Source organism: Trichoderma atroviride, chromosome 1 (genome assembly GCF_020647795.1).
Source record: "Trichoderma atroviride chromosome 1, complete sequence".
NCBI lineage: Eukaryota > Fungi > Ascomycota > Sordariomycetes > Hypocreales > Hypocreaceae > Trichoderma > Trichoderma atroviride.
Genome location: NC_089400.1, coordinates 706,472 through 727,688, shown reverse-complemented (window position 1 = coordinate 727,688; position 21,217 = coordinate 706,472). Strand labels below are relative to the sequence as shown.

General features: G+C 49.3%; 9 protein-coding genes across 9 annotated transcripts; 4 read left to right on the top strand and 5 right to left on the bottom strand.

Moving 5' to 3' along the window:
• Nucleotides 1-240: 240 nt before the first annotated feature.
• On the bottom strand, nucleotides 241-3,726 carry TrAtP1_000286 (uncharacterized protein). The gene has a single exon (XM_066110516.1). The coding sequence runs from the start codon at nucleotides 1,739-1,741 to the stop codon at nucleotides 311-313; it is 1,431 nt and encodes a 476-aa protein (XP_065966588.1). The 5' UTR covers nucleotides 1,742-3,726; the 3' UTR covers nucleotides 241-310.
• A 1,901-nt stretch (nucleotides 3,727-5,627) lies between these two features.
• On the bottom strand, nucleotides 5,628-6,524 carry TrAtP1_000285 (uncharacterized protein; the record flags this gene model as incomplete). Its single annotated transcript, XM_014091803.2, has 1 exon — nucleotides 5,628-6,524. One exon carries the CDS (start codon nucleotides 6,522-6,524, stop codon nucleotides 5,628-5,630), a length of 897 nt encoding a protein of 298 aa, XP_013947278.2.
• Nucleotides 6,525-10,153: 3,629 nt separating this feature from the next.
• TrAtP1_000284 (uncharacterized protein) lies at nucleotides 10,154-10,810 on the top strand (the record flags this gene model as incomplete). The annotated part of the gene is made up of 1 exon (XM_014091804.2): nucleotides 10,154-10,810. One exon carries the CDS (start codon nucleotides 10,154-10,156, stop codon nucleotides 10,808-10,810), a length of 657 nt encoding a protein of 218 aa, XP_013947279.1.
• Nucleotides 10,811-10,994: 184 nt separating this feature from the next.
• TrAtP1_000283 (uncharacterized protein) lies at nucleotides 10,995-12,455 on the bottom strand (the record flags this gene model as incomplete). The annotated part of the gene is made up of 3 exons (XM_014091805.3): nucleotides 10,995-11,846; nucleotides 11,915-12,173; nucleotides 12,235-12,455. The coding sequence occupies 3 exons, from the start codon at nucleotides 12,453-12,455 to the stop codon at nucleotides 10,995-10,997; spliced, it is 1,332 nt and encodes a 443-aa protein (XP_013947280.2).
• Nucleotides 12,456-14,937: 2,482 nt separating this feature from the next.
• On the top strand, nucleotides 14,938-16,632 carry TrAtP1_000282 (uncharacterized protein; the record flags this gene model as incomplete). Its single annotated transcript, XM_014091552.2, has 1 exon — nucleotides 14,938-16,632. The coding sequence occupies one exon, from the start codon at nucleotides 14,938-14,940 to the stop codon at nucleotides 16,630-16,632; it is 1,695 nt and encodes a 564-aa protein (XP_013947027.2).
• A 76-nt stretch (nucleotides 16,633-16,708) lies between these two features.
• TrAtP1_000281 (uncharacterized protein) lies at nucleotides 16,709-16,945 on the bottom strand (the record flags this gene model as incomplete). The annotated part of the gene is made up of 1 exon (XM_066110515.1): nucleotides 16,709-16,945. One exon carries the CDS (start codon nucleotides 16,943-16,945, stop codon nucleotides 16,709-16,711), a length of 237 nt encoding a protein of 78 aa, XP_065966587.1.
• Nucleotides 16,946-17,099: 154 nt separating this feature from the next.
• TrAtP1_000280 (uncharacterized protein) lies at nucleotides 17,100-17,861 on the bottom strand (the record flags this gene model as incomplete). The annotated part of the gene is made up of 2 exons (XM_066110514.1): nucleotides 17,100-17,492; nucleotides 17,757-17,861. 2 exons carry the CDS (start codon nucleotides 17,859-17,861, stop codon nucleotides 17,100-17,102), a joined length of 498 nt encoding a protein of 165 aa, XP_065966586.1.
• Nucleotides 17,862-18,077: 216 nt separating this feature from the next.
• TrAtP1_000279 (uncharacterized protein) lies at nucleotides 18,078-19,609 on the top strand. The gene is made up of 3 exons (XM_014091807.2): nucleotides 18,078-18,470; nucleotides 18,524-19,349; nucleotides 19,469-19,609. Exons 1-2 carry the CDS (start codon nucleotides 18,454-18,456, stop codon nucleotides 19,344-19,346), a joined length of 840 nt encoding a protein of 279 aa, XP_013947282.1. The 5' UTR covers nucleotides 18,078-18,453; the 3' UTR covers nucleotides 19,347-19,349; nucleotides 19,469-19,609.
• A 381-nt stretch (nucleotides 19,610-19,990) lies between these two features.
• Nucleotides 19,991-20,764, top strand: TrAtP1_000278 (uncharacterized protein; the record flags this gene model as incomplete). Its single annotated transcript, XM_014091808.2, has 1 exon — nucleotides 19,991-20,764. One exon carries the CDS (start codon nucleotides 19,991-19,993, stop codon nucleotides 20,762-20,764), a length of 774 nt encoding a protein of 257 aa, XP_013947283.2.
• Nucleotides 20,765-21,217: the final 453 nt, after the last annotated feature.

Here is a 21,217-nt window from a genome sequence, read left to right as displayed (position 1 = left end):
CAAGTGAAGGATTTAAAAATAGAACGTGAGTAGTGATTGATTCCTTTCCCTCTAGGTATGTTGAATATATGCATCATCTAGGTATATAGCGTTACATGCGTTTAAAACAAAAAGAAAATTCTAAAGGAGGGTGTCAGAAATCCCACTTCTGCCCTATCTATATTACCCGATATTACCTCCATGTAACCTATTATATGGATCCCGCTTCTCAATTAAAACAATTGACGCCTGCAAATGCAAAAAAAAAAAAAAAAAAAAAAAAATCTAACACAAGATTCAGTCATCTTTCCTGATTCAGCCAACACACTCTCTATGCCGCTCCTCCGGCGTTCTTGAGAGCGTCCTGGTTGAGCTTCTTCCACCGCATGCCCAGGCCAATGAGCGTCGCAATGCCCGTGCAGGCAACGCACATGGCGAAGACGACCTTGATGCCGGCCATGTAGCCGTCAATGACAAATGGCTGCTGGTCGGCGGGGAACCGGTTGCGGATCTCGGTGGCGCCCGTCAGGACGAGCATGGCCTCGCTGACCTGCGGAGCGTGATGGAGGACGTGGCGGATCATGGTGTTGATAAAGGCCGACTGGGCGCCCGAGACAAGGAACGCGCCGCCGAGGCCCTGGAAGAAGAGCAGCATGCCGGTGGTCGGGCCCAGGTCTGCCGGGTCGGACAGCGCCTGGACGGCAATCATGGGGATCTGGAAGGACGTGCCCCAGCCGGCGCCGGCGATGATCTGGTATCCGATCCATTTGCCGGTGGACGTGGTGGTGCTCAGCGTGTACAGGAGACCAGCGCCGATGGTGGCGATGGATGTGCCGCCGAGCAGCAGAGGCTGGTAGTATCCGGTTGCGCTGACCAGGGCGCCGCTGGCGACGGTCGAGAAGGACACGGCGATGATGAAGGGCAGGTTGCGGACGCCGCTCATGGTCGGGTTGGTGCCGTCGACGGACTGGAAGTAGACGGGGATGTAGTAGATGGCGGCGAAGAAGCCGCCGGCCTGGATAAAGGCAACCAGACACATGACCCAGTTGGTGCGCTTGGAAAACAGCTTTGGCGGCACCATGGAGTATTCGCCCTGGAACCATTGGCTGAAGGCCCAGGCGCCGATGATGAGGCCGAAGCCGACCAGGAGGCCGATGACAACGGACGAGTTCCAGGGGTGGGCAATGCCTCCGTACTGGACCGCCAGGATGAAGGTAACGGTGGCGCCCATCATCAAGATGACGCCGAGAGGGTCCATCTGCCGGATCTTCTCGACGAGAGGCGCCTTGACCGGCACCGCATTGCGAGGCGTCTGGAAGAAGATGAAGATGATGGCCGCCGAGACACCTCCAATCGGCAGGTTGATGTAGAAGCACCATCTCCAGGTGACGTGGTCGGTGAAGGCGCCTCCCAGCAGCGGGCCGATGACACTGGCAAAGCCGTACGAAGCGCCAATGATGCCGGTGAAGGCGGGACGCTTCTTGGGCGGCGCGGAGAAGGCGATGATTGTGTACGCGCCGGCACCGAGGCCAGCGGCTCCCAGACCGGCAATGGCGCGGCCGGTGATGAGGGCCTCGGCGTTGGGGGCGGCGCCGCAGATGACGGAGCCGAGCTCGAAGATGAGGATGGAGAGGATGAAGGTGGTCTTGAGAGGGAAATACTTGTATGCCTTGCCCCCTGGTGAGTTTCTTCTGTTAGCGGCTGGATCTGAGATGTGATTGTAAGGGTGCTTACATGTGGATTGGAATGCGCCGACGGTCATGAAGAAGGCGGCACCGTACCAACCGGCCTTGTCGAGACCTTGGAACTCGTCTGTGATTTTGGGGATGGCTGTTGCAACAATGGTCTGGGAAGAGACGGCTGTCAGTACATGTAATCACTCTTTTTTTTCCTTCACCGCCAAAGCTGGATATAGACTCACCATATCAAGACTCAAGAGGAAAACACTCAGCACCAAGGCGAGCACGATGAAGAACATCTTGATTCCCGAAGGGTACTCGTCCTCTCGCAGCTCGCCATCTTCAGCTGGAGATTCGATAACAGACTCTTGCTGCTTCTCGTCAATTCCGAGGTCCAGGTCGTCCTTTTCTCCTCCCAAGCTAGGCACAGGAGTCTTGCTGTCGAAATCCTCGCCATTGAGTGTCGTGCCCGTCGATGCCACTGCAGCGTGCAGCTTGGCAGGGTCCTGGTGTGAATCTGCCATGATGAACTTGCGTCCTCACTGTTCTCTTTTTCGGAGAATAAAATGTCAAGGACAAGGGGGTTGGAAAAGGGTTGCCAGCAGAGTGACAACGCGTGGATGGTTGGAGAGCCTTTTGTTTCCAAACCAGGTCCCCAGCTCTTGGAGCCCATGCCCATTCTATATATACATGCCTGCTCTTGCACAAGCTTCTTTTCTGGGGTACGGCACGGCAAACGAGTCACTACACTACCGCAAAGTGAAATTTCTATCAAAGCGGACTTGGGGTCCGCTAAGCCCTCTTCCTTCGTCGTACATGGGCCCCCGTTCACGTCCACGTAGTCCGTCCACCCCCCTTTGGAAGTACTCTCTGTATAATGTACGTGAACGAGCCTCAATCGACCCGCTTCCCTTGGGTGTAAGTGCGTTGGAGCCCATCTCTCACACTCTCTCCTCTCTCACCAATGTCTCGGACACTTAATCTCCAAAGTCCGCCCAGCCTAAGGAAAGCCAAGATTTGATTGCTGACACAATGGGAATTTAAGCTCACGGCGTATGAGCCAGATTGCTGGATCTGGTTGGCCGCCCTAGTTTGGCGCGCAGGGCGGAACGACCGAGTGGAACTGGACTGGGCCAATATGTTGCTTTCGTACGAGGGTTTAGCGTTTCTGAATGGCGGCTCTGCTTTGTTGACTTTTATGATTCGAGACAAAACGCCCGCTTGCTTGTGCTTTTGGGCTTCCGGAGAGGAGCAAGAGCCCGAAGGAATATGCAGCTATTCAGAGCCGAATGGATCGTGTCCAGGTGGCGATTACGTGCAGGATGCAATAAACATGTACATGTGTGAAGCATCACTGCTCTCATCCCATCCCTACCTACATCGGACACGTATTCGCTGCAGCATAGGTACATGCTGTATACGTATACAAAGAAGATCTACACGCGCTTGGCAAGGAAGAAAAAACAGATACTAGGCCTATAATCGCAGGGAGATGAAAGCAGCGTCTAACCGCGAGTCAAGAGCCCGGCCAACAAAAGCAACGTCCATTTGAGGCAACAGGGGAGAGGATATCGCTGGAAAAGGCTTATCCCGCTACCAAGATCACGGACAGGCGCTAAGCCGCTAGCAGGATCCTGGCTTTGCCCCCATCAGGCATCGCTGGCAGCCGCTAATGAGTCACTTAGCCGAATCAAACAAGAAAAATCTCTGCAGTTTTTCAACGAGTACAACAAGGTTTGCCGTAACTGCGCAACGGGTGACGAGTATTTTTCACGCCCGTCATCGACTTTGGAAGAATTGATCCTGCCTCATCCTTCGCTCGGTAAAAGTCCTCATTGTTTGATCATCTCACCGCATCCAAGATGGCGAAGCTTCAGGAATACGTATTGGGCTTTATCAACTCAGCAACTGTCTCAACCAACCGGAACGTTTGCGGATGAAATGTTATGCCGAGTGCGCCAGTCTATCAAAATCATTCCAGTAGCGTTATCTCGTCAATCTACACACATCCACACAAGGTGGCCGGCACGTTTTCTCCTCCCAGCTAAATTAAACTCTTTTATTTCCGGGCCATGCCACGAGCAAGACGAGAACCGCCCTTTGGTGGCGCTTTAGCGGTCCCTTTTTTTTGTGGTGACCTCTGCTTTTTCATGCGCTATGGCACATAGTGCTGCCGTAGTGCGAGAAGGTTTGTCAGCCTCTGCCGCTGCTAGCTGGCGGACTTTTCAAATGTCCGCCATTGCGACAACTTGATCGCCCTATTAGATGGAGGAAGAGGCTGCTTGCTAAAGAAGATGCGGGTGTTTGAGCTTCAACTCCGATATTGGCGTGGGCTTGGAGTTTCAAAACGCCATCATCTACGTTCGAGATGCGAACCCTAATTCCGTAGAGTGAGGAGTTCCGCAAGGTATCGGGAAATTAATAATGACATGTCTGCGGAAAACATCCGTATTGGTGACGATGAAGCAGCGGATTTCAACAAATCGTCAACAAGTGATATGCCCTTCATTGCATGGTATGTTGTTGCAGATTTCAAAGCATCCAAGGATGAGATGGTTACGAATACGTAGTGATTTTGGTCACCATCAGAGCAGATGATCCAATCTGCGTATACGGACCCCGTCGAAACAAGAAACCAACAATCGACAACTACATGCAAACAACTAACAACATGAAGCTACTGCAACATCCCCAGCAACGAGCGCCCCCCTCCGCATTCCGTGTCGTAATCAGCTCATATCAACTCGCCGCACATGGCAATATGTGACCTGAGACGTAAGCCAAAGACGGACTTTTGTAGAATTACTGCTGCTGGATTTGTAGTGAGCACGCAGCTTCTCGGGCTCGGACAGTCATTAGCTCTCCCGCTAGGACCAACCCTCACGGAAAAGGGGTGGGCACGGTTATTATAGAGATCCCGGCGAGGCAGTGAATAGCATTTAATCTTCTTGATGGTGCCCTTGTTTGCATTTCAGCCGTTGTGTAGACGCCTTGGGTGTCTCATAATCTTCACACAATGAATCGGTTTGAGCCACTACCAACAGCAGCTGATGCTCATGACCAGAAAGAGTCACGCTTGTTTACAGCAATTAGCGTGTATATTATTCCAAAGCAACCATAACTCTTACAGAAACAACTGAAATTAGATTCTTCCCTATAGCGTAAAAGCAACTGCCGCTGTTCGTGGTGGCTATAAGTATCTTATCTCCGTATCTCCCTTCTCCCAAGGAGCTATCTCATATGCCCGGCAAGACATTCATAGTAGTCCAGGAGGTTTTAGTGTGGTATAATCCACATTAGTTGAACAAGCAACGCGATAGCAAAGTCATTAGAATTTCGATTTCAAGATCACTTACAAATATGAAGCTAGTCGTCTTCAAGGGGTATTTGGAAAATAACGAGTGTTTTTGATCTAAAAAAGATGTTCTGAATCATCATGAGAATTATACAGAAACAAGAAAAGAAATCAGCATATCGTCTTCACTCCTCATTTACATAGCTAGACTACACTTTAGGAGTTCTAACCCATCGTAGCATCAATGATCGCATCTTGCACTAAAGAGCTCAAGGCAAATATCTGTTCATATATTCCAGATCCTCAACAACTGATTATCATCAAACAGGAAAACTACAGAGAGAGTTTCAAGTTTCCTTGGATAAGTTGTCTCCCTATGCCGCGAGAAACATTTAATTAACCATGTCTCTGTATTACATCTCGTTTGTCAACAGGGCTAGTTCTTGCGAATTGACGATTGCAGGTCTCAGCAGTTACATATTGAATTGCCTTGGCCTAATTTACATTGGCGTAAGCCCACCTCGTGCTACTGTTTTATGGCCTTCCCTCTGTAAACATATAAGCATGAGACTGCCGACTCTACCAATTTTACTTTTGTCGATAAGTCCGTCAAATTGCCACCAAGGATATATGTATATACAGGTATCTGACGCCTCTTTATTTTCACTAGCTACCTAAGCAACATGTGGGACACTGGGTGCCCAGGTGGAAACAAATGAAGCAGGAGGGAGAAAGTAAAGCGTGCGAAACATCTCGACAATTATAAAAAGTCTTGCAATGGGGTAAAGGACAAAGGGAGCAGCAGCGAGGGTGAGACAAAGTGTGATTAGGTGATAAGTCAATCCCTGTGGACTATGATCATCCCGTTTGACAAGGAAGAGGAGCAGGATGCTGCAAACTGGAGCTGCAGTTGTATAGACGCTTGCACATCTCCAAAAGATCAATTCGATTGTCGAGGGGAAAGGAAAGTTCCACGCAACGACATGAATTCCACCAAACAGAACCGCACTGACAGACACAGCGAGGAAGACAACTCTGGTTTCCTTGTCCCTACCCTTTCTATCATCCAATGTATTGTCCACGCTAATCGGCGCACCATGCAATTGCCCTTGTTTGGTAGAGATGCCCAAATGCGTAAGAAAATATGTGAACAGATATTTGAAAAACCTGGGACTCTTTTTCAAATCTGTTTTATTATATAGCTGACCACAGTCGTGTAGCGAGATGGTTTGAGTGACGCTGACGCGCTGCGGCTTTTCCCAGTACAGAATGTACGTGAGAATTGCGCAAGCAGCAAAGGCTACAACGGCCACCTCGAGAGGCGAGACGGGGAGCCTTCTCATGACCAGTGCAATGATTTGAATTATAGACCACGCAATCTGGCCGAGTGCAACCGATTTTCCAAGTATATCGCCTTTGGACTTGTCCCTGATTTCTGCTTCTGCCATGTTGGGCAGCTTTGTGATGTGCCTTCTTCTTCGAAGTTCGAGGAGTTCCTCGCCGGTAAGATGATATGGGTCGTGATACAGGGTTCTGTCTGCCGATGGGTTTCGTACGACGAAGCCTCCCATGTTTGCATAATAGCTGTGAGTTAAACTCCAAGTTTCTTCTTCTCCCAAGTCCAACTCCTTCATTCTTTTGCAAATGCTCCGTGCGGCAATCAGTTCATTGCAGGCTGCGACAATTAGCAATTCGGGAGCAATGCTAGTCCACAGCATCCGCAGTGTGCTTCTGTAAAATCCCTTCATTCCCCATTTAGCGTTTCTCCATGCAGGGTATGCCCATGCACGCCATCCCTTTAGTGTCGAGGAATAGTCATCGACTTCTCCTTGTTGTTGTTCGGGAAGGTTAGGATGCTGGACGCTCCAGGTGCAAGCGAAGATCGTGAAGAGGGAGCTCCATAGTATGTCGAGAGTTCCGCGGGTATTGGGCGATGACACAAAGCTCGATGTAGTGTCAGGGGCAGAACACTTTGTTTCAAATACCGTGTAGGCTTGAACAAGTGAAAATAGACAGATGATGATGAGTTGAGTTGGCCATCGTGATAACGCCATTTGTGAGAATAAGGATTCTTAACGATGAGAAGATGATTGCTGTATACACTATGATTGGAATTTGGTACGATATAGATTTATGCGTCGACAATGGAGAGGAAAATGTGAAGAAAGAGGGGTATTTAAAGAGATAGAATGCTCTTTTGGGTATACATCGCGAGATCCAGAGTCGAGTTCTAATTATAGAGGATATTATTCAATCCTGACTGCCTCATTGGTCTACCTCATTGCTTCAGTGAGGCAGATAAGAAGTATGGTTGCAATTGTATAAGGATAACAGGCTCTCTCCAAATCAATTGGCTCTATCTACATGCAGTGGCTGAAGGCAGAAGGCGTTGGTAGGGGGGGAGGGGAGCAACTAACTCATCTCACTTACAACATACACCTAACTGCTTTGCGAGAATATGCAGTGTATTATTACCCAAGTGGTACGGAGTATTCCCATATTAAGCTTTCCTATCCTCTACATGTCACTATAATTGGTATATCGCTTCGTAATACCTAATGAGTAACAAGGCAAAAGTGAGGGGATCTCGTGAGCATCGACCAAATGATCCGCCCCGCGTTGATGCCGGTGGCACACATGAAAGTAGCACAATCTCCCAACCAACATCGTATAGCCAGATGTTGCATGTAAATGACTTGAAGGCTCTCCATAGATTCTACGGAATAGAGCCATTAGCATCCGTCAAACTGAAGAGACTGGTATCCTAAAGATGCACGGGAGTGCTTTTCCTTGCGCCGGATTATGGGAGCTTGACCCGTAACTTTTGATAAGAGGGAGAATAGGAAGATGTCCAAGTAATTCCACAAAGTAAACTACGTCGGAGCAAGGCAATAAGAATAGTACAACATTCACGAGCAGGGGAGCGATTTGTGCAACATGTAGCCCGCCAACTAACTGGTGATCTTCCCCTTCATTTTACAACAAATGCATGAAAACCTTACAGTTAATTTTAGTAGTGTATCAATACGAAGCCAAGAGCCGTCCATCGCACGACAGGACCAGTTCATGCCGTCGTAATTACGCACATTCATTTACAGTTCCGTCTGTTATATGCGTAGGACTATTCGCCGGGTAGCTACCGCACCAGCCCCTGGTCTATGTGATACTGCAAAGAGGGGCATCCTCGTACCAACGATCAAGGAGATAAGTAAATTGCGAAAATAGATTACAGGTATTGCAAATATTATTACTATCATAAGCTGCCGCTACTATTTTTACTCACAGTTCTCGAACAAAGTAGCTCCTTGTGTGGCTTATCCTTATAAGGAATCTGTCCATGATACATGTATCTAGACTGCCGTATCTCACAAAGCCTAACTTTGGGTACGGGTCGAGGCATCTGGTTTAGTTTCATATCCTGTTCTATAGTAGAAAAGCAAATCCTGGTACTACCCGGTTTCCTACCAGATCGGGTTTTTTCTTCGCAGACTCGACTCTGCTTGTAGACCTCCCGCTAGTTAGGCTTGAACTGCAGACCACCGTAAGCAACTCTATGTTGTTATTTGGATCACACACGTAAGCGCCTATTAAAGAAGAAAAATGCATACCCAGTAGGATTCTACAAGCCCGGAGATTGTCCAGCAGACTCTCGCTAACTCGACTTTAGCTATGGATCTTAGTAAGCAATCATGCATCTTGTTGGAAGTACGCATAATGTACAACCTCGTAAACTCGACTTTACCTGTAGGCATATACGTATTATCACATATCAAAACATTAAAAATACATGGCATTTTACTGTGGCTTGACCCCACAACTCGACTTTGACTGTGGGCTCCTTGAAGACGCGACTCCAATACACCGCATTTACACAGCCTACTCGGTAGCTTCTAGGTATTTGAACTCGCTTTTCCTACTATGGAAAAGCATTAAATGAATCGTATATCGAATCAAACAAGGCATATTATCCCAAAATGAAAGTCGAGCTTTGCGAGGCAATACGTAGCGGTACCCACGTCAACAAGGAACAATGACTTACAAATCTAAAGAGTATCACATGTATCCATGGGACCTCCCTGGCTTGTGGGCCAAGCCGCTACGATTAGCACGTCATACCCAGCACTGCTGCACTCATCGCAATATTGATCCAATACCTTCAGATTCGAGTATCAGTGGCTGTCGATTTCATCAATGGTACTCTGCGTGGTATTTATCAGAGGCAAAAGCCAACCATCATCCACAATATCCTTTTCCGCCCCCAAGATCACAGCCACGCTGCCAAGAGCCTAGAGACGCAACTAAGAAGTTTGACGCTCCAAGGTGGCATATTCACTGCGCGCTACTGCCATATTCTCATGCTTTCGTACTAGGTAGTTTTCTCCTCTGGATCGAGGAGCTGGATGCTACCCAATAATCGCAATCTCCATCTTGAAGCTGCACACTTGGCTCGCCATGTCAGGAGGCGCAACGACGCTCGTTTTGACGTATGATGTAGCCACGAGAGAAGACGTGGTTCATCTAAAAATAAACACTTATGATGCATATATCCACCAGCCGTTCCTTGGTTCTGGCTGGCCTGTGCAGCGTGATGGGTCAATAAACTGCCGAAAGGGCGTCATCTCAGATGGCCAAACGCATGTAGATCGTTAAATCGGGCCATCGGTTTCGACGCTGGAACATCTGTCCGAATGTGTGTGTGGTAGAGTTTGAGAGAGCTGTTTGGTATTAGCGGATACGCCATTCGGTGACAGCAGCTTTTAGCACATCTCCATATAAATCCCGTGTGCGGGATGGGTCCAGGCCAGGGCTAGCAGCTAGCATGAATGTTGATGTCATTCCTCGCTGTACTTTTGCATCGCCAAAGCCAATTCGGGTTACATGGTTGAGCATTAAAGTGCTGATAGGGACAGAGCATGTCCATATTCATTGGGCATATCATGTGGCTCGGACCTGTGAAGACCGTGGCTGCGAATAAGAAGCCAGCATCACGTCACTCGCTGTAATCGTAACGCTCAAAGGCAAATTCACACCGTTCAGCCACGATCCTTTCCTCTGCGTACACTGTAGCCACCGACAGCATCGTGTCCTCAAATCTCATATAAGTCGGGCCTTGCGTTGCGCCGTCCGCCATACGTACACCGGTTACGTCCACCAAGAACTGAAGTTTGCCTTCATCACCATCAAAACAACATACGCACTCATGGACGACCCTCCTTCATACTACTGCAGCAACTTTGTCAGCAGCCCCACGCCCAGCGAGCAGGAGGAATTTCTCTCACCGACAACTCTCTATGTAGCTGGTCGCTTCATTCACTCCGCTGGTCCCCCAGCGCCGCCACTATATGAGCTCTCTCACTCAGTGGGCTTTCTCAAAGACACAGATCGCAATGTGCGCATAGAGAGACTGGACTACTCGGTGAAACGGCGAGAAGGCGAGGCCCAGATCGCGGCGCGGAGGAGGCACATTTATGACTTGAAGCATCCCGTACGAGTCACCTGCCCGACATTTCCATATCATGCAGAGCCTACGTCGCGGCGGAGTCTCTGTACTTTTGGACTGGAGAGCTTTCGGCCAAGGAAATTGTCGTCTACCAGGGGCTATCGCATTCGACGCGCAACACACTCGCTTAATCACCAGTTGGTACGCCGAAATGTTCTGTTTTCAGCTGTTCCTGCCAGAGACAAAGCTGTTCGATATGAGTGGAGCGATGGAGAAGGCCAGCTGGTAGCACGCGAAGTGGACATGAGCGATCTGATGACACTAGTAATCAGTGCTATGATGAGTACTGGCGAGAGAGATGCGCTGGTCTCAGCGTGGATGTCAAGGATATGGGCTGAGCTTGCAAACAAGCAGTAAATATGTTGCGCGAGAGAGTCGATCCAGGAGTTATACCAACCAGTGTGGAAGACTCGTGCGAGCATGCAGACCAAGTAGACTTTTTCTCTTGGTATGCTCGATGCCAGCGAGCGATGATGATACGAACTGACCGATAAGAATGATAATGATGTAACGACATGAATATTGGTGTAAATAGCGATTTTTAATATATGTCCCAGAGACTTACTTTTCCATCTTTTGCCCCTGCCGCAATCCAGTGTGCCGTCTTTGCAAGGTGAAGTCTGCGATCTTTGACGCTCATTCCAACTCCTCTTGCCAAGCTCTTTGTTTCCTGCGCCTCAGCCTCGGCCTCAGCCTTTTGAAGTGTTGCGCCATCGAATTCCTTGGCGGCGTTCTCTTCCAACTGCCCAGATAATGGAGCTTTAGTGCTTGCGGGAGCAGCTGAGTCCTCAATAGTAGAAAAGGCCACAGCATAAGCCCCGACTTTGTGCCAGCTCAACACAGCGAGCTCCTTTAGTGTTTTGGTCGAGTATACCCTAATCTTCGAATCCCACCCAGCAGTGGCAAATATTTTTCCGTCGGACCTGACTTTGAGATTTTGCTGGCCAGAATGCTTTGTATTGACGACTTTGAGTGCGTGCTCCCATTCTTTCAAGATCTTGCGGCCTGAACCCGTCGCTGAAGAGGCAGACGGAGTGTCAACCACCTCTACTACCCTCTGGTTAGGCTCAAGCCCAATGTCTACCTCTTGCTGAGAAACCGGAATCGGATGCTTCGCTATCAGGGCATCTGCCGCCGAAGTAAAAAGGCATTCCCGATTGGGATGGATGTCTATAGATAGAACAGGCTGCGTATGGGCTTGGCATCGGTATGTTATCGTCCAAGACCCGTCAACTTCTAGACGATGCACAGAGACAAATCCGTTTTCAAACGCTGCAGCCAGTGTCAATCTTTCATTGTGGTGTAACAAAGATAGGCTCATGGCCATGCCATTCTGTTGGCCGGGTTTGATAGTGTGAATCCTGCTCTGGCTTGGTAGTGTGTAGATATCGATCTGAGAATCGTCAGCTGAGTACGGCAAGGCTCGCCATCGTCATCATCGCTGATGGTGCGGCTACTTACGGCCTCAGAGGCGAGGGTATTGGGCACAGCGAGAACGACTTCTGCTACAGACGAGCTGGCTTCAATAGAACTTCCCTGCTTGGGGTCACCGAGACAAGCAGCAAATGAGCAAAAGTTCATTGTGTTCACCTCCAACAAATGAAGGACCCAGGGCTGTGGGCGTGGCGCGGGGGTGTCCTCCAGCGGCAATGAGACGCTGAGACGCTCCTCATCCTCCTCTTTGACCCTCCACACAATAAGCTTGTGATCACGGCCATGGCTGGGGTCTTTGGTCAGTAACAATTGTCCACCTCATGCTGCACTGCGTACTGGGAACGTACGTGATAATTTTGTCGTTGCCCCACCCTCTTATGCCAAGAATCGCATTTTCATGGGCTCTCCAAACAGCTCGTGGCCGCATGATGGTGAGGTCCCAGAGCACGACCCAGCCCTCGGCGTCGCCAGTCGCAAGGCGCTCATTCTGTCTCACGAACGTGGCGGCGTGTACCTGGGCCTTGTGCCCTCGTAATATCGCTTTTGGCGATGGCGTTGATTCAGCCATATTGTTTCCCCGCCTTTCAGCCAACACTTGTCAGCTGAGACATTGCTATCCAAGCAAGACGGGATGCATCATTAGAAGGAAAAGAGATCGCCCTGCTGGAAGTATGATAAGTGTCAGAAGATGATGCGTAGTAGCAGTAACGTCCAAGAATGGTACTAGAGTCACGTGCATTCCCGTAGTACCTACAACCTTGGTGCAGCAAGCTCTTTGACACGGCAACTTCAAGGCTTCTTCCGCATGAAATAACCCGACGTGCTCTTTCAAATCACTGAAATTGAAATAAGAGAGATGGTAGCCGAGATGCTACCGCACGTGGAGGAAACGAGACCTGTTCGACATGTGCCATACTTGGACATCATCATAAGCTTGTGACAGGCAATTTCCGCCTGCTCTTACGTCGTGCTACCATCAAAGTCTCAGGTTTCTACTACCTCGGTGAAGCACCTCTCCTTTCTTTGGTCACAACAAGCGATTATCTTTATCTAATGAGGTACCACTGTCACGAAGTGTTGCATAGTGCTGTCTCATTACTGCCTGTTTCACCTGAGACATGCATGTGAATTTGGGCTGATTATCGGTTTTCGTGCTACCAGATTGGCCCTCAAGGTGGCCCTAGACAACCTAGAGACTCTCCTTGCTTCCAGGCCTTCACATGGACACCGCTCATTCCTCAGTATAGGAACTCCCTTGCGTATGCTGGACTATTTCTGCCTTTACTCTTGTTGGCTCTGAACACCTCATGTGCTGATGGCTGACTGTTTGCAGTAAGCCACCGCCACGCGGTTTCAGCAGGCCCGGCTAGTGGACAGAATTCATGCGTATAAGATGTATGCTTGGTTTGACCAGATGACGCAATTCCACCCTCGCCTCTTAATACCTCGATTCGAACTCCTACAAATATAGGCCTAAATAAAGACGGGCACTAACGGGGAGCTTAACGGGTGGGGGAGCGGACGAGCCACAGATATCGCGTTGTTGCTCGAGCTTTGTGATGTTTCGGAAGAAGCCGTAGGATGTGTGACAGGCACTCTATTATTGTCAGCGCATCCTATGAGCTCGTGGATCGTCGGTCAATGATCTCAATAGTACCGCAGTCGATGGCTCTACTCCGTTGGAGCAACTGAAGCATGTGTCAAGTCTCCAATACTACAATATTTCCTGCCACAATATGCATAGTTTGAGCCGATGGGCTGATCTATGTGGGAAGGAAGAAGCTGACCCATGTTTGCAATGCTTGTCAAGCCCTCTCAGCCTGCAGCGCTATGCAGACCAATATTATGTGCCTGACATGCTAAGCTGGAGCCTTGCTGGAGGTCATGGGTATCCCACACCAATTTGCCACATCACTTGGGACTATTAGGGGCAAGTTCAGAGCATATGAGCTGAGGTAGGCATATTTGGCTCCAGGTTGCTCAGGGTTCCTGTAATTTAGGAGGCATGCCACATCTGTGCTCAGTATTACAAGACTTTGGGACAGACTTATGCCTGCCGGCTTATTACACTCTCGTTCTGCATCGCATAAGCAAAACAGGTACCGAAAATCTTGTATCACCGTTAGAGACACTACTGTCATCTAACTGGATTTAGTAGTGGGAGCATTTCGCAGCTCTAAATACTACTTCCCCATCATTCACTCACCGCATCCTTTCTTAACATGATGCTTCTCACGCTATTAACTACCTACTCGAGTCTACCATTTGAATGGTATTATACGAATGCTCTCTAGATAGCAATAAGTAAGCTCTATGCGAGATACATACCTGTCACCATTCTGGCCCTTTTCCTCGAAAATTGAGAGACAAATATATGTACCCTTCATATAGCAGCGCATTCTATTGGCATCTCCGCTACCGATACATCTGGATCCGAAATAACCAGCAGGCATGGCGATTATTTCTTACAAAATAACCCGAATCCTATTCTACCGATAGGCCATCAAAGACCAATAAGCCAACAAAGGAATTTTTTTTCCAAATCTGTCTAACATTCTAATGTCGAGTTGATGGCCAATAAGCTGCTCAGGCTTTACGAGATTGAGCATGTACGCGGAATCCTCCGATATAGGCCGATACAATACATTTTCCACAATGATCAAACCGTATCAAGAGTCGTTGCAGAGCTCCAAGTACTCCAGAAAGTCAAAGCGGGTGCGCACCGGCTGCCTCACCTGCAGAGACCGCCATCTCAAATGCGACGAATCGACACCGTCCTGCCAAAACTGTCAACGGGGAAGACGAACATGTTTACGCGGAATCAGACTCAATTTTACAAATACTACCATTCACGATTCGTCTAATTTTATTCCAGTTGTTTTCCACAATAGTATGACTTGGTTCTTTTAATCCTGAGATATTTCACGCTAATTGTTACTCTAGATATAGTTACAATCAGAGACGAGTCTCGCCAAATCGCCTCGGAGTATCAAAACGGGTTAACCGGATATGCAGACGCTGATAGTAGCCGGTATATAGAGTGCGGCGCGATGGCCAGGACGCAAACACCAATTTCAGATCATGGATCGTCCAGCTCTATCCTTCAGGGACATGTCTGGCACATCTACATATCACCCGAGAGCTCGAATAAGGCGAGGAGCATATACAGCGATAGCTTAATTCTCCAAGCTACCGAGTGGCGCAAAGGAGCTACAGTCGACTCAGGGCCAATGAGCCTGTCTGAAGTTGAAGACCGATCAAATATCAGTGTAAGCATCGAAGACGACAGTGCTACTAATGCAGATGCTACGGGTTCTTCTGCTTTCGAGCGGGAGTTCCTCAACTCTCCCGAGCACGTTGAGTATATGCAAATTTACGTTCACGAGATTGCTATATGGATGGATTCATTCAACAAAGGCAAGCATTTTGGAGAGTGCCTGCCATACCGAGCGCTGGATTCTCCCCTGTTGCTTCATTCCCTGCTGGCCTGTGGAGTTAGACGTCTATCAAATCGCCAGCCAGATCTGAGTAGCATAGCTACAGTATATTACAGCACGGCGAATATGCAGCTATTCCGCTATCGCGAGAATCCAGAGCGTAACATCGAAGAATGTTCTGTTGCAGCAACTATTTTAAAACTCTATAACATCATGTTTAGAGAGAAGCCGGAGACCGGCGGCCACAGTCTTGCGGTGCTCAACTCTATCATTGGCGAAAGCCAGTGGACTGCGGAGAGCGACGGCGTTGGATCGGCATGTTTCTGGCTAAACGCCTACTTGGACGTTATGGGGAGCCTAGAAACGGGCTGTGATTTGTCTTTTAGCGGATGGAATATCGAGCTAGGCTTTCCCAGCGACGGAAACGAAGTCATGGCTCAAGGAGACGAGGAGCTATGGGCGCAGAAAATGCTATTTATACTGGCCAAGGTGGCAAGCTACAGACGGCATGTGCTGTCATTTACAGAGAAGGATCAGAGGGAAAACAGAACTCTGGAGAATTATATACCGGAATGGAAGCAACTGAAGCAGCTCTGTGTTGAGTGGAGCGACGCGTGTCCGAGGAACTTGCGCCCATTGGGATATATGCAGCCCAATCAAATGGAGAGCGATACCGTGTTTCCGAAGGCATGGGCACCCAAACAAGAAGCTATATTCTGTCGTCTTTTATATCACACTGCACAAAGCATACTGACTCAGACACATCCCATGGAGCAAACAATGGTATCGGACGAAATAAGCTGGCTTCAACTACACCATGCCCGTGAAGTATGTGGGATTGTCGCGCATACAGACGACAAGTACCTCGGGCCGATGTACACACAGGCATTCTTGCTTGCGTCAGTCGTTTTAACGGATCACAAAGAGCAGATGGAAGTCTTTGAGATTTTACAGAGGATGCAGAGTCAGATGGTGTATTCGCGGTCAGATGCCGAGGAGCACCTCAAGGCGGTTTGGGGATGGGAGACTACAGGACCAGCCATGCCGCTGAGATTTGATCAGTGGCCGGATGCTCATATGAGCCCTGCTCCTATACGTACGTCGGATATTTCAGCGGTTATTTCGCCTCAGCACTCATCGCCACCAGTAAGTGGCCCGTATACCCCGATCTCGATGCCACGAACAGATAATCTGTTACAGCAACATGGTCCTTCAGCGGCCCCATTTGACCAAACCCAACAATATGGCTATGACACCTGGCGAGATAATAACCCATACACGCAATCCTTCTATCCCCCCAATCGTTGAAGATTCTCAAAGGTGCTCACGCTTGCTGGTCAATGGATTGATAGGCGGTACTCTTTTAATTGAGGGTAATTTCTTATCATGATGACGGCCCGCCTTGTGAGAAATTCATACTATATCCTCCCGTATTTTCATCCTTGACCATTTGGAAATTATTGGTGCTCAGGCCAAAAGGTTTGAGAAGGCTATCGCCGAGACCACGCAGTTTCCCCCACATTTCAGACATTTCGGCCTCCTGAGCAGCCTTTGTTCGCGGCGGCAAGGCCTTGAGCTGTGATCGGACGGTGCGCTGGTCCGCGGGCGTCAGACCAGGCATTTGCGAGAGAGAGCGATAGTCATCTTCAGCGCCGGCGAGGTTGGACCAGCCACCGGCTTCAGAACGGGCGCGTGCACGTCGAAGTAAGGCTTTTGTGCGGATACGCAGAATGTCAGCTTTGCGGTTCTCTAGTGCTGCCTGCTCGGGGGTTGGTTCAGGGGGGAGCCATAGGTGCAGCTCGCTCTGCTCCGGAGCTGATGATTTCTCCCTCGACATCATCATCCCCATTCTTGTTGTCATTCGTCGTGTTGTCTTTATGATCTGGTTTGGTGTCTTTGAGCTCGTCTTTTGGCACAAGTTGCTCCTCGCTCTCGGCTTTTGTCAAGCTGTCAATGGCATCTGTTGCGGCCTTTATTGCTTCCGTCCATTGTTCGACCTGTAAATGACACGCAGAAATGTTGCTCTGTATCACTGCACGTTCGTAGTGAAGGTAGTTGGGGCACGAGGCGATGGCGTCGTCGTATCTAGAGAGGGCGTTGTGGTAGTCTTTGGAGGCGAAGAGAGAGTTGGCATCGGCCTTTATGGCGGCGGATTCCTTGAGGAGGGCCTAGGATAAGAAGCATTGGATGAGTATGTTTTTAGGAATTGTAAGACATTGAGAGAATTTGATCTTGAAATGAGTGGCGTTCGTATAAGTGAATGATGATATGTGTAGCAAGGTTAACTGATGTGAGACGGGTCACAAGCTTGAACAGGTCAAACAAAGGAGCTAACTCATGAGATATAGCCCATTTTATATGACAAGAAGGTACGTGTAGGAAGATGGAGTAAAATGAAAGCGAGATGTGATGTTCCAGCAGTCAATACTTACTGCTTCTTCCTCTGGAGGGAATCTCAAAACTTCCGGTTCATCATTCGGCTTCTCATCTTGAGGTGCTTCTTTTGCGTTTTCCGAAGCCTTTTCCTTATCACTCATGTTTTAAGATGCGTATCGCTATGTATTATGCAACGGCAATTAGTGAGCGGAGCAAAGTGAAATCCCGGGCGTCAATGGTGATGAAGCATCGTCTACTGAGCTACGAAGCTCGGAAATGTGGCATGTGAGGCGATTATGTCAGCATAGCGGAATTTAGTGGGGATATCTCCATGTGCAGCTCCATAACAATTTCTGCCAACATTGAATCGAAAAAAAGACAAAGGTGGTATTCTGGCGGTCAAAGATACAGCATATAGATAAATATCGTCTATATCAGGCAACTTTCATCTTCTTCTGTCTTTTAGCATCCATTCATCGGAAGCAGCCGATACGCGGCATCTCGTTGCGAGTCACTCGCCGAACCCCAGCGCGAACCGCCCCGCCCCCACTTCGGCCATTGGAAGGTTTTCGATACTTGAAACTCCCGATCTCCAACGGAAAAGCCGATAAAGATTGCGAGAATCCAACGATTCCTCACTTTTACTAGACAAGGCAATTTTTGTTCTCAGCTCCTTTCGTAAATTGAGCTGTTGGTATCTTTTCTACAGCCTTTTCGGACCAAAGTAGCCTTCTCCGCACTCTTCTTGTGAAAATGGCTCCCCGAACTGAGTATGTCCTCTTCGTTCATAAACATGAAATCACTCGAGCTAAACCGCTGCCAGCTTCCCTCCCGTGAGGGCCTGTCTCTTTGACATGGACGGCCTCCTTCTCGATACCGAGGACATCTACACGCTCTGCGTCAACCTCATCCTGGACAAGTACTCTCGTCCTTCCATGCCATGGTCCATCAAGGCCCAGCTGCAGGGCCGTCCGGGTCCCGATGCCAACAAGATCCTCCTGGACTGGGCCCAACTGCCCATCTCATCCCAAGAGTATGCCGTTGAAACCGCGGCCCTCCATCAGAAGCTGTTCCCCGGCACCAAGCCTCTGCCCGGCGTCCCTGAGCTGTTGACCAGCCTCTCTCGGACAGCGGAGCCTGGTGTGGATTCTCCTACCGTGCACATTGCTCTCGCCACGAGCTCTCACATGGGCAACTTTAAGCTAAAGACGAGCCATCTTGCCGATGTCTTCTCCGTCTTCCCCCCTCATCGACAAGTCGTGGGCGACGATAGCCGACTCAAGCCTGGCCGTGGAAAGCCGCTCCCGGATATCTTCCTCCTCGCTCTGCAGACCATCAACGATTCGCTGCCCGAGGGAGAGGCGCCAATCAAGCCTGAGGAGTGCCTCGTGTTTGAGGACTCAGTTCCGGGCGTTGAGGCTGGTCGCCGCGCCGGCATGCGTGTGGTGTGGTGCCCTCACCCTATGCTCAAGGAGGAGTACGCCGGCCTTGAGGAGGAAGTCCTTGCTGGACGAACTGGTAAGGCTGGAGATGTCGACCTGCATCAGGTTGGTGAGCTGGGCGATGGCTGGGCCGAGTACCTTGCTTCTCTGGAGAACTTTCCGTACGAAAAGTACGGCATGGTTATCCCGCCACCCAAGGCATAGATGGTGAGTAAGATGGATATCTTTCCCGAATCTAAAAACGACTGACACAATTTAAAGACTTTTTTTCTTACTGAGGATATAAAATGAGAGATGACTGATTTATGGCTGGAATGAATATACAGGTGCTCCTTTCGTATCGAATTTACCGCGAGCACATATACATTGGAAGGACGATACAAAATTGCGTAGGAAAAAGCAATATGTAAAGCTAGATTTTAGAATGTTTGCCGTGCTAGATCAAGGATATAACAGAGAGAGACCTTTCTTTCGCTGTTTGCTTTTACAGATCCATCATCTTTTGTAATGCAAAAGTATCGGGTAACCTGAATTAAGCGGGCTACAAAGTATGGCTGCGATCCCAGTAAGTCTTGTATGGAAAATTGACCGGGCGCTGCCATTAACAAGAGACATGCTTCAGCGTGTCATATTTATCATGAAGATGTGATGGGCGGTCTGCATGAAAGATTGCTGAGACATTTTTATACGCCATGACGTGACGTAATATGATATCGACTCGCATTTAATTTACGTTTCAACGCTTTCAACCTCCCATCATAATTCTGGCTCATGACGGCTTGTATCATCAGAACCAATAAAATAGTCACCAAACTCACCATAACAAAAAAGAAAAAAAGAAGAGGACCATGGCTGCTCCCTTTTCTCTCACGCGAACCGTCCTCGCTTCCGACCCTCTGGCCTATAAATCAGCCACGCAATCGTCTTTCCTGACTCGCGCTGCCAAAGGCCGCGTTTCCAAACATCATCTCGGACAATGGCTTTCAAATGATCGGCTTTATATCCATGGGTATATCCGAGGCGTGGGTCGTCTACTCAGCTTTCTACAGCTCCCCGAGACAGTGGAGGAAGAGGCAGAAGTCTCCGAGAGCACCAAGCTGCTTCGCTGGATGATTGACGCATTGGTCAACATTCGCCGAGAGGAAGAGTTCTTTGTCCGCACTGCGGCAGATTACGGCATCAGTCTAGATCTCAGCCACAAGCTGGAAGGGCTCCATCGCTTCGAGGCTCTATTCGACAGCACCCGTCCCGGCGGTGGCGACAAGGACAAGGCCGTGATACCCTGGCTCGAAGCGGCAATCGTCTTCTGGGCGACGGAGAAGTGCTACCTCGACGCCTGGTCCGGCGCATCAGCCCGGCTTTCCGCTCCGTCTGAGGCCGATGGGGATGAGGATGGTGGGGCCCTGAGGCGGGAATTCATACCGAACTGGAGTTCCGTGGAGTTTGCGCGGTTTGTGGACGAGCTGGGCGAGATTATCGACTCTGCGGTGCAGCGAGAGATTAAGCTGCGGCAGAATGAAGGCGAGGAGGAGGCAATCAAGGGAGAGCTTCTGGATAGAGCATTGGTGAAGTGGCGTGAGGTGTTGGCCGCAGAAGAGGCTTTCTGGCCTGCAATGGAATAGTATTAGACAGCAATCATGAGCCCATGGCCCGCCTTGTTTGCAGTATCACATGGTGCTAGCGCTCAGTTTGGACAAACATGTGCAGCTCTACGTAAGGGTACATGGGGTGAATTTGAAAAGGAAGAATGAGGAAAGGGACAAGTGGTATAGCCAAGAGTTCTTGGCTGTGACGGTTCTTGGCTGTGATGCCAAAACATACCGCCACAGTAAGAGCCAAGCAAAAGTATCCAGAGCCAAGCCTCTCTGCCCGACCTACATGGAGAAGATTGGCATCTGACACCTATTTCAACATATTTCCGTACTCTATGCCTCATTGGGAAACTCTAGGGATTAAACGATAGCGACGGGCTATTCCACGGTCCCGTCGAAAGAAGTTGCCTGTTCCAGCAGATGAGGATCAAACGTGCGAAGGAGCCGCTGCCCGCACTAACAGTGACCACTATAATACCAGGT

Bases quoted from the DNA above. Each gene is read 5' to 3' on its own strand.
- TrAtP1_000286 (XM_066110516.1), bottom strand. From the start codon at position 1,741: ATGACCGTCGGCGCATTCCAATCCACATGTAAGCACCCTTACAATCAC.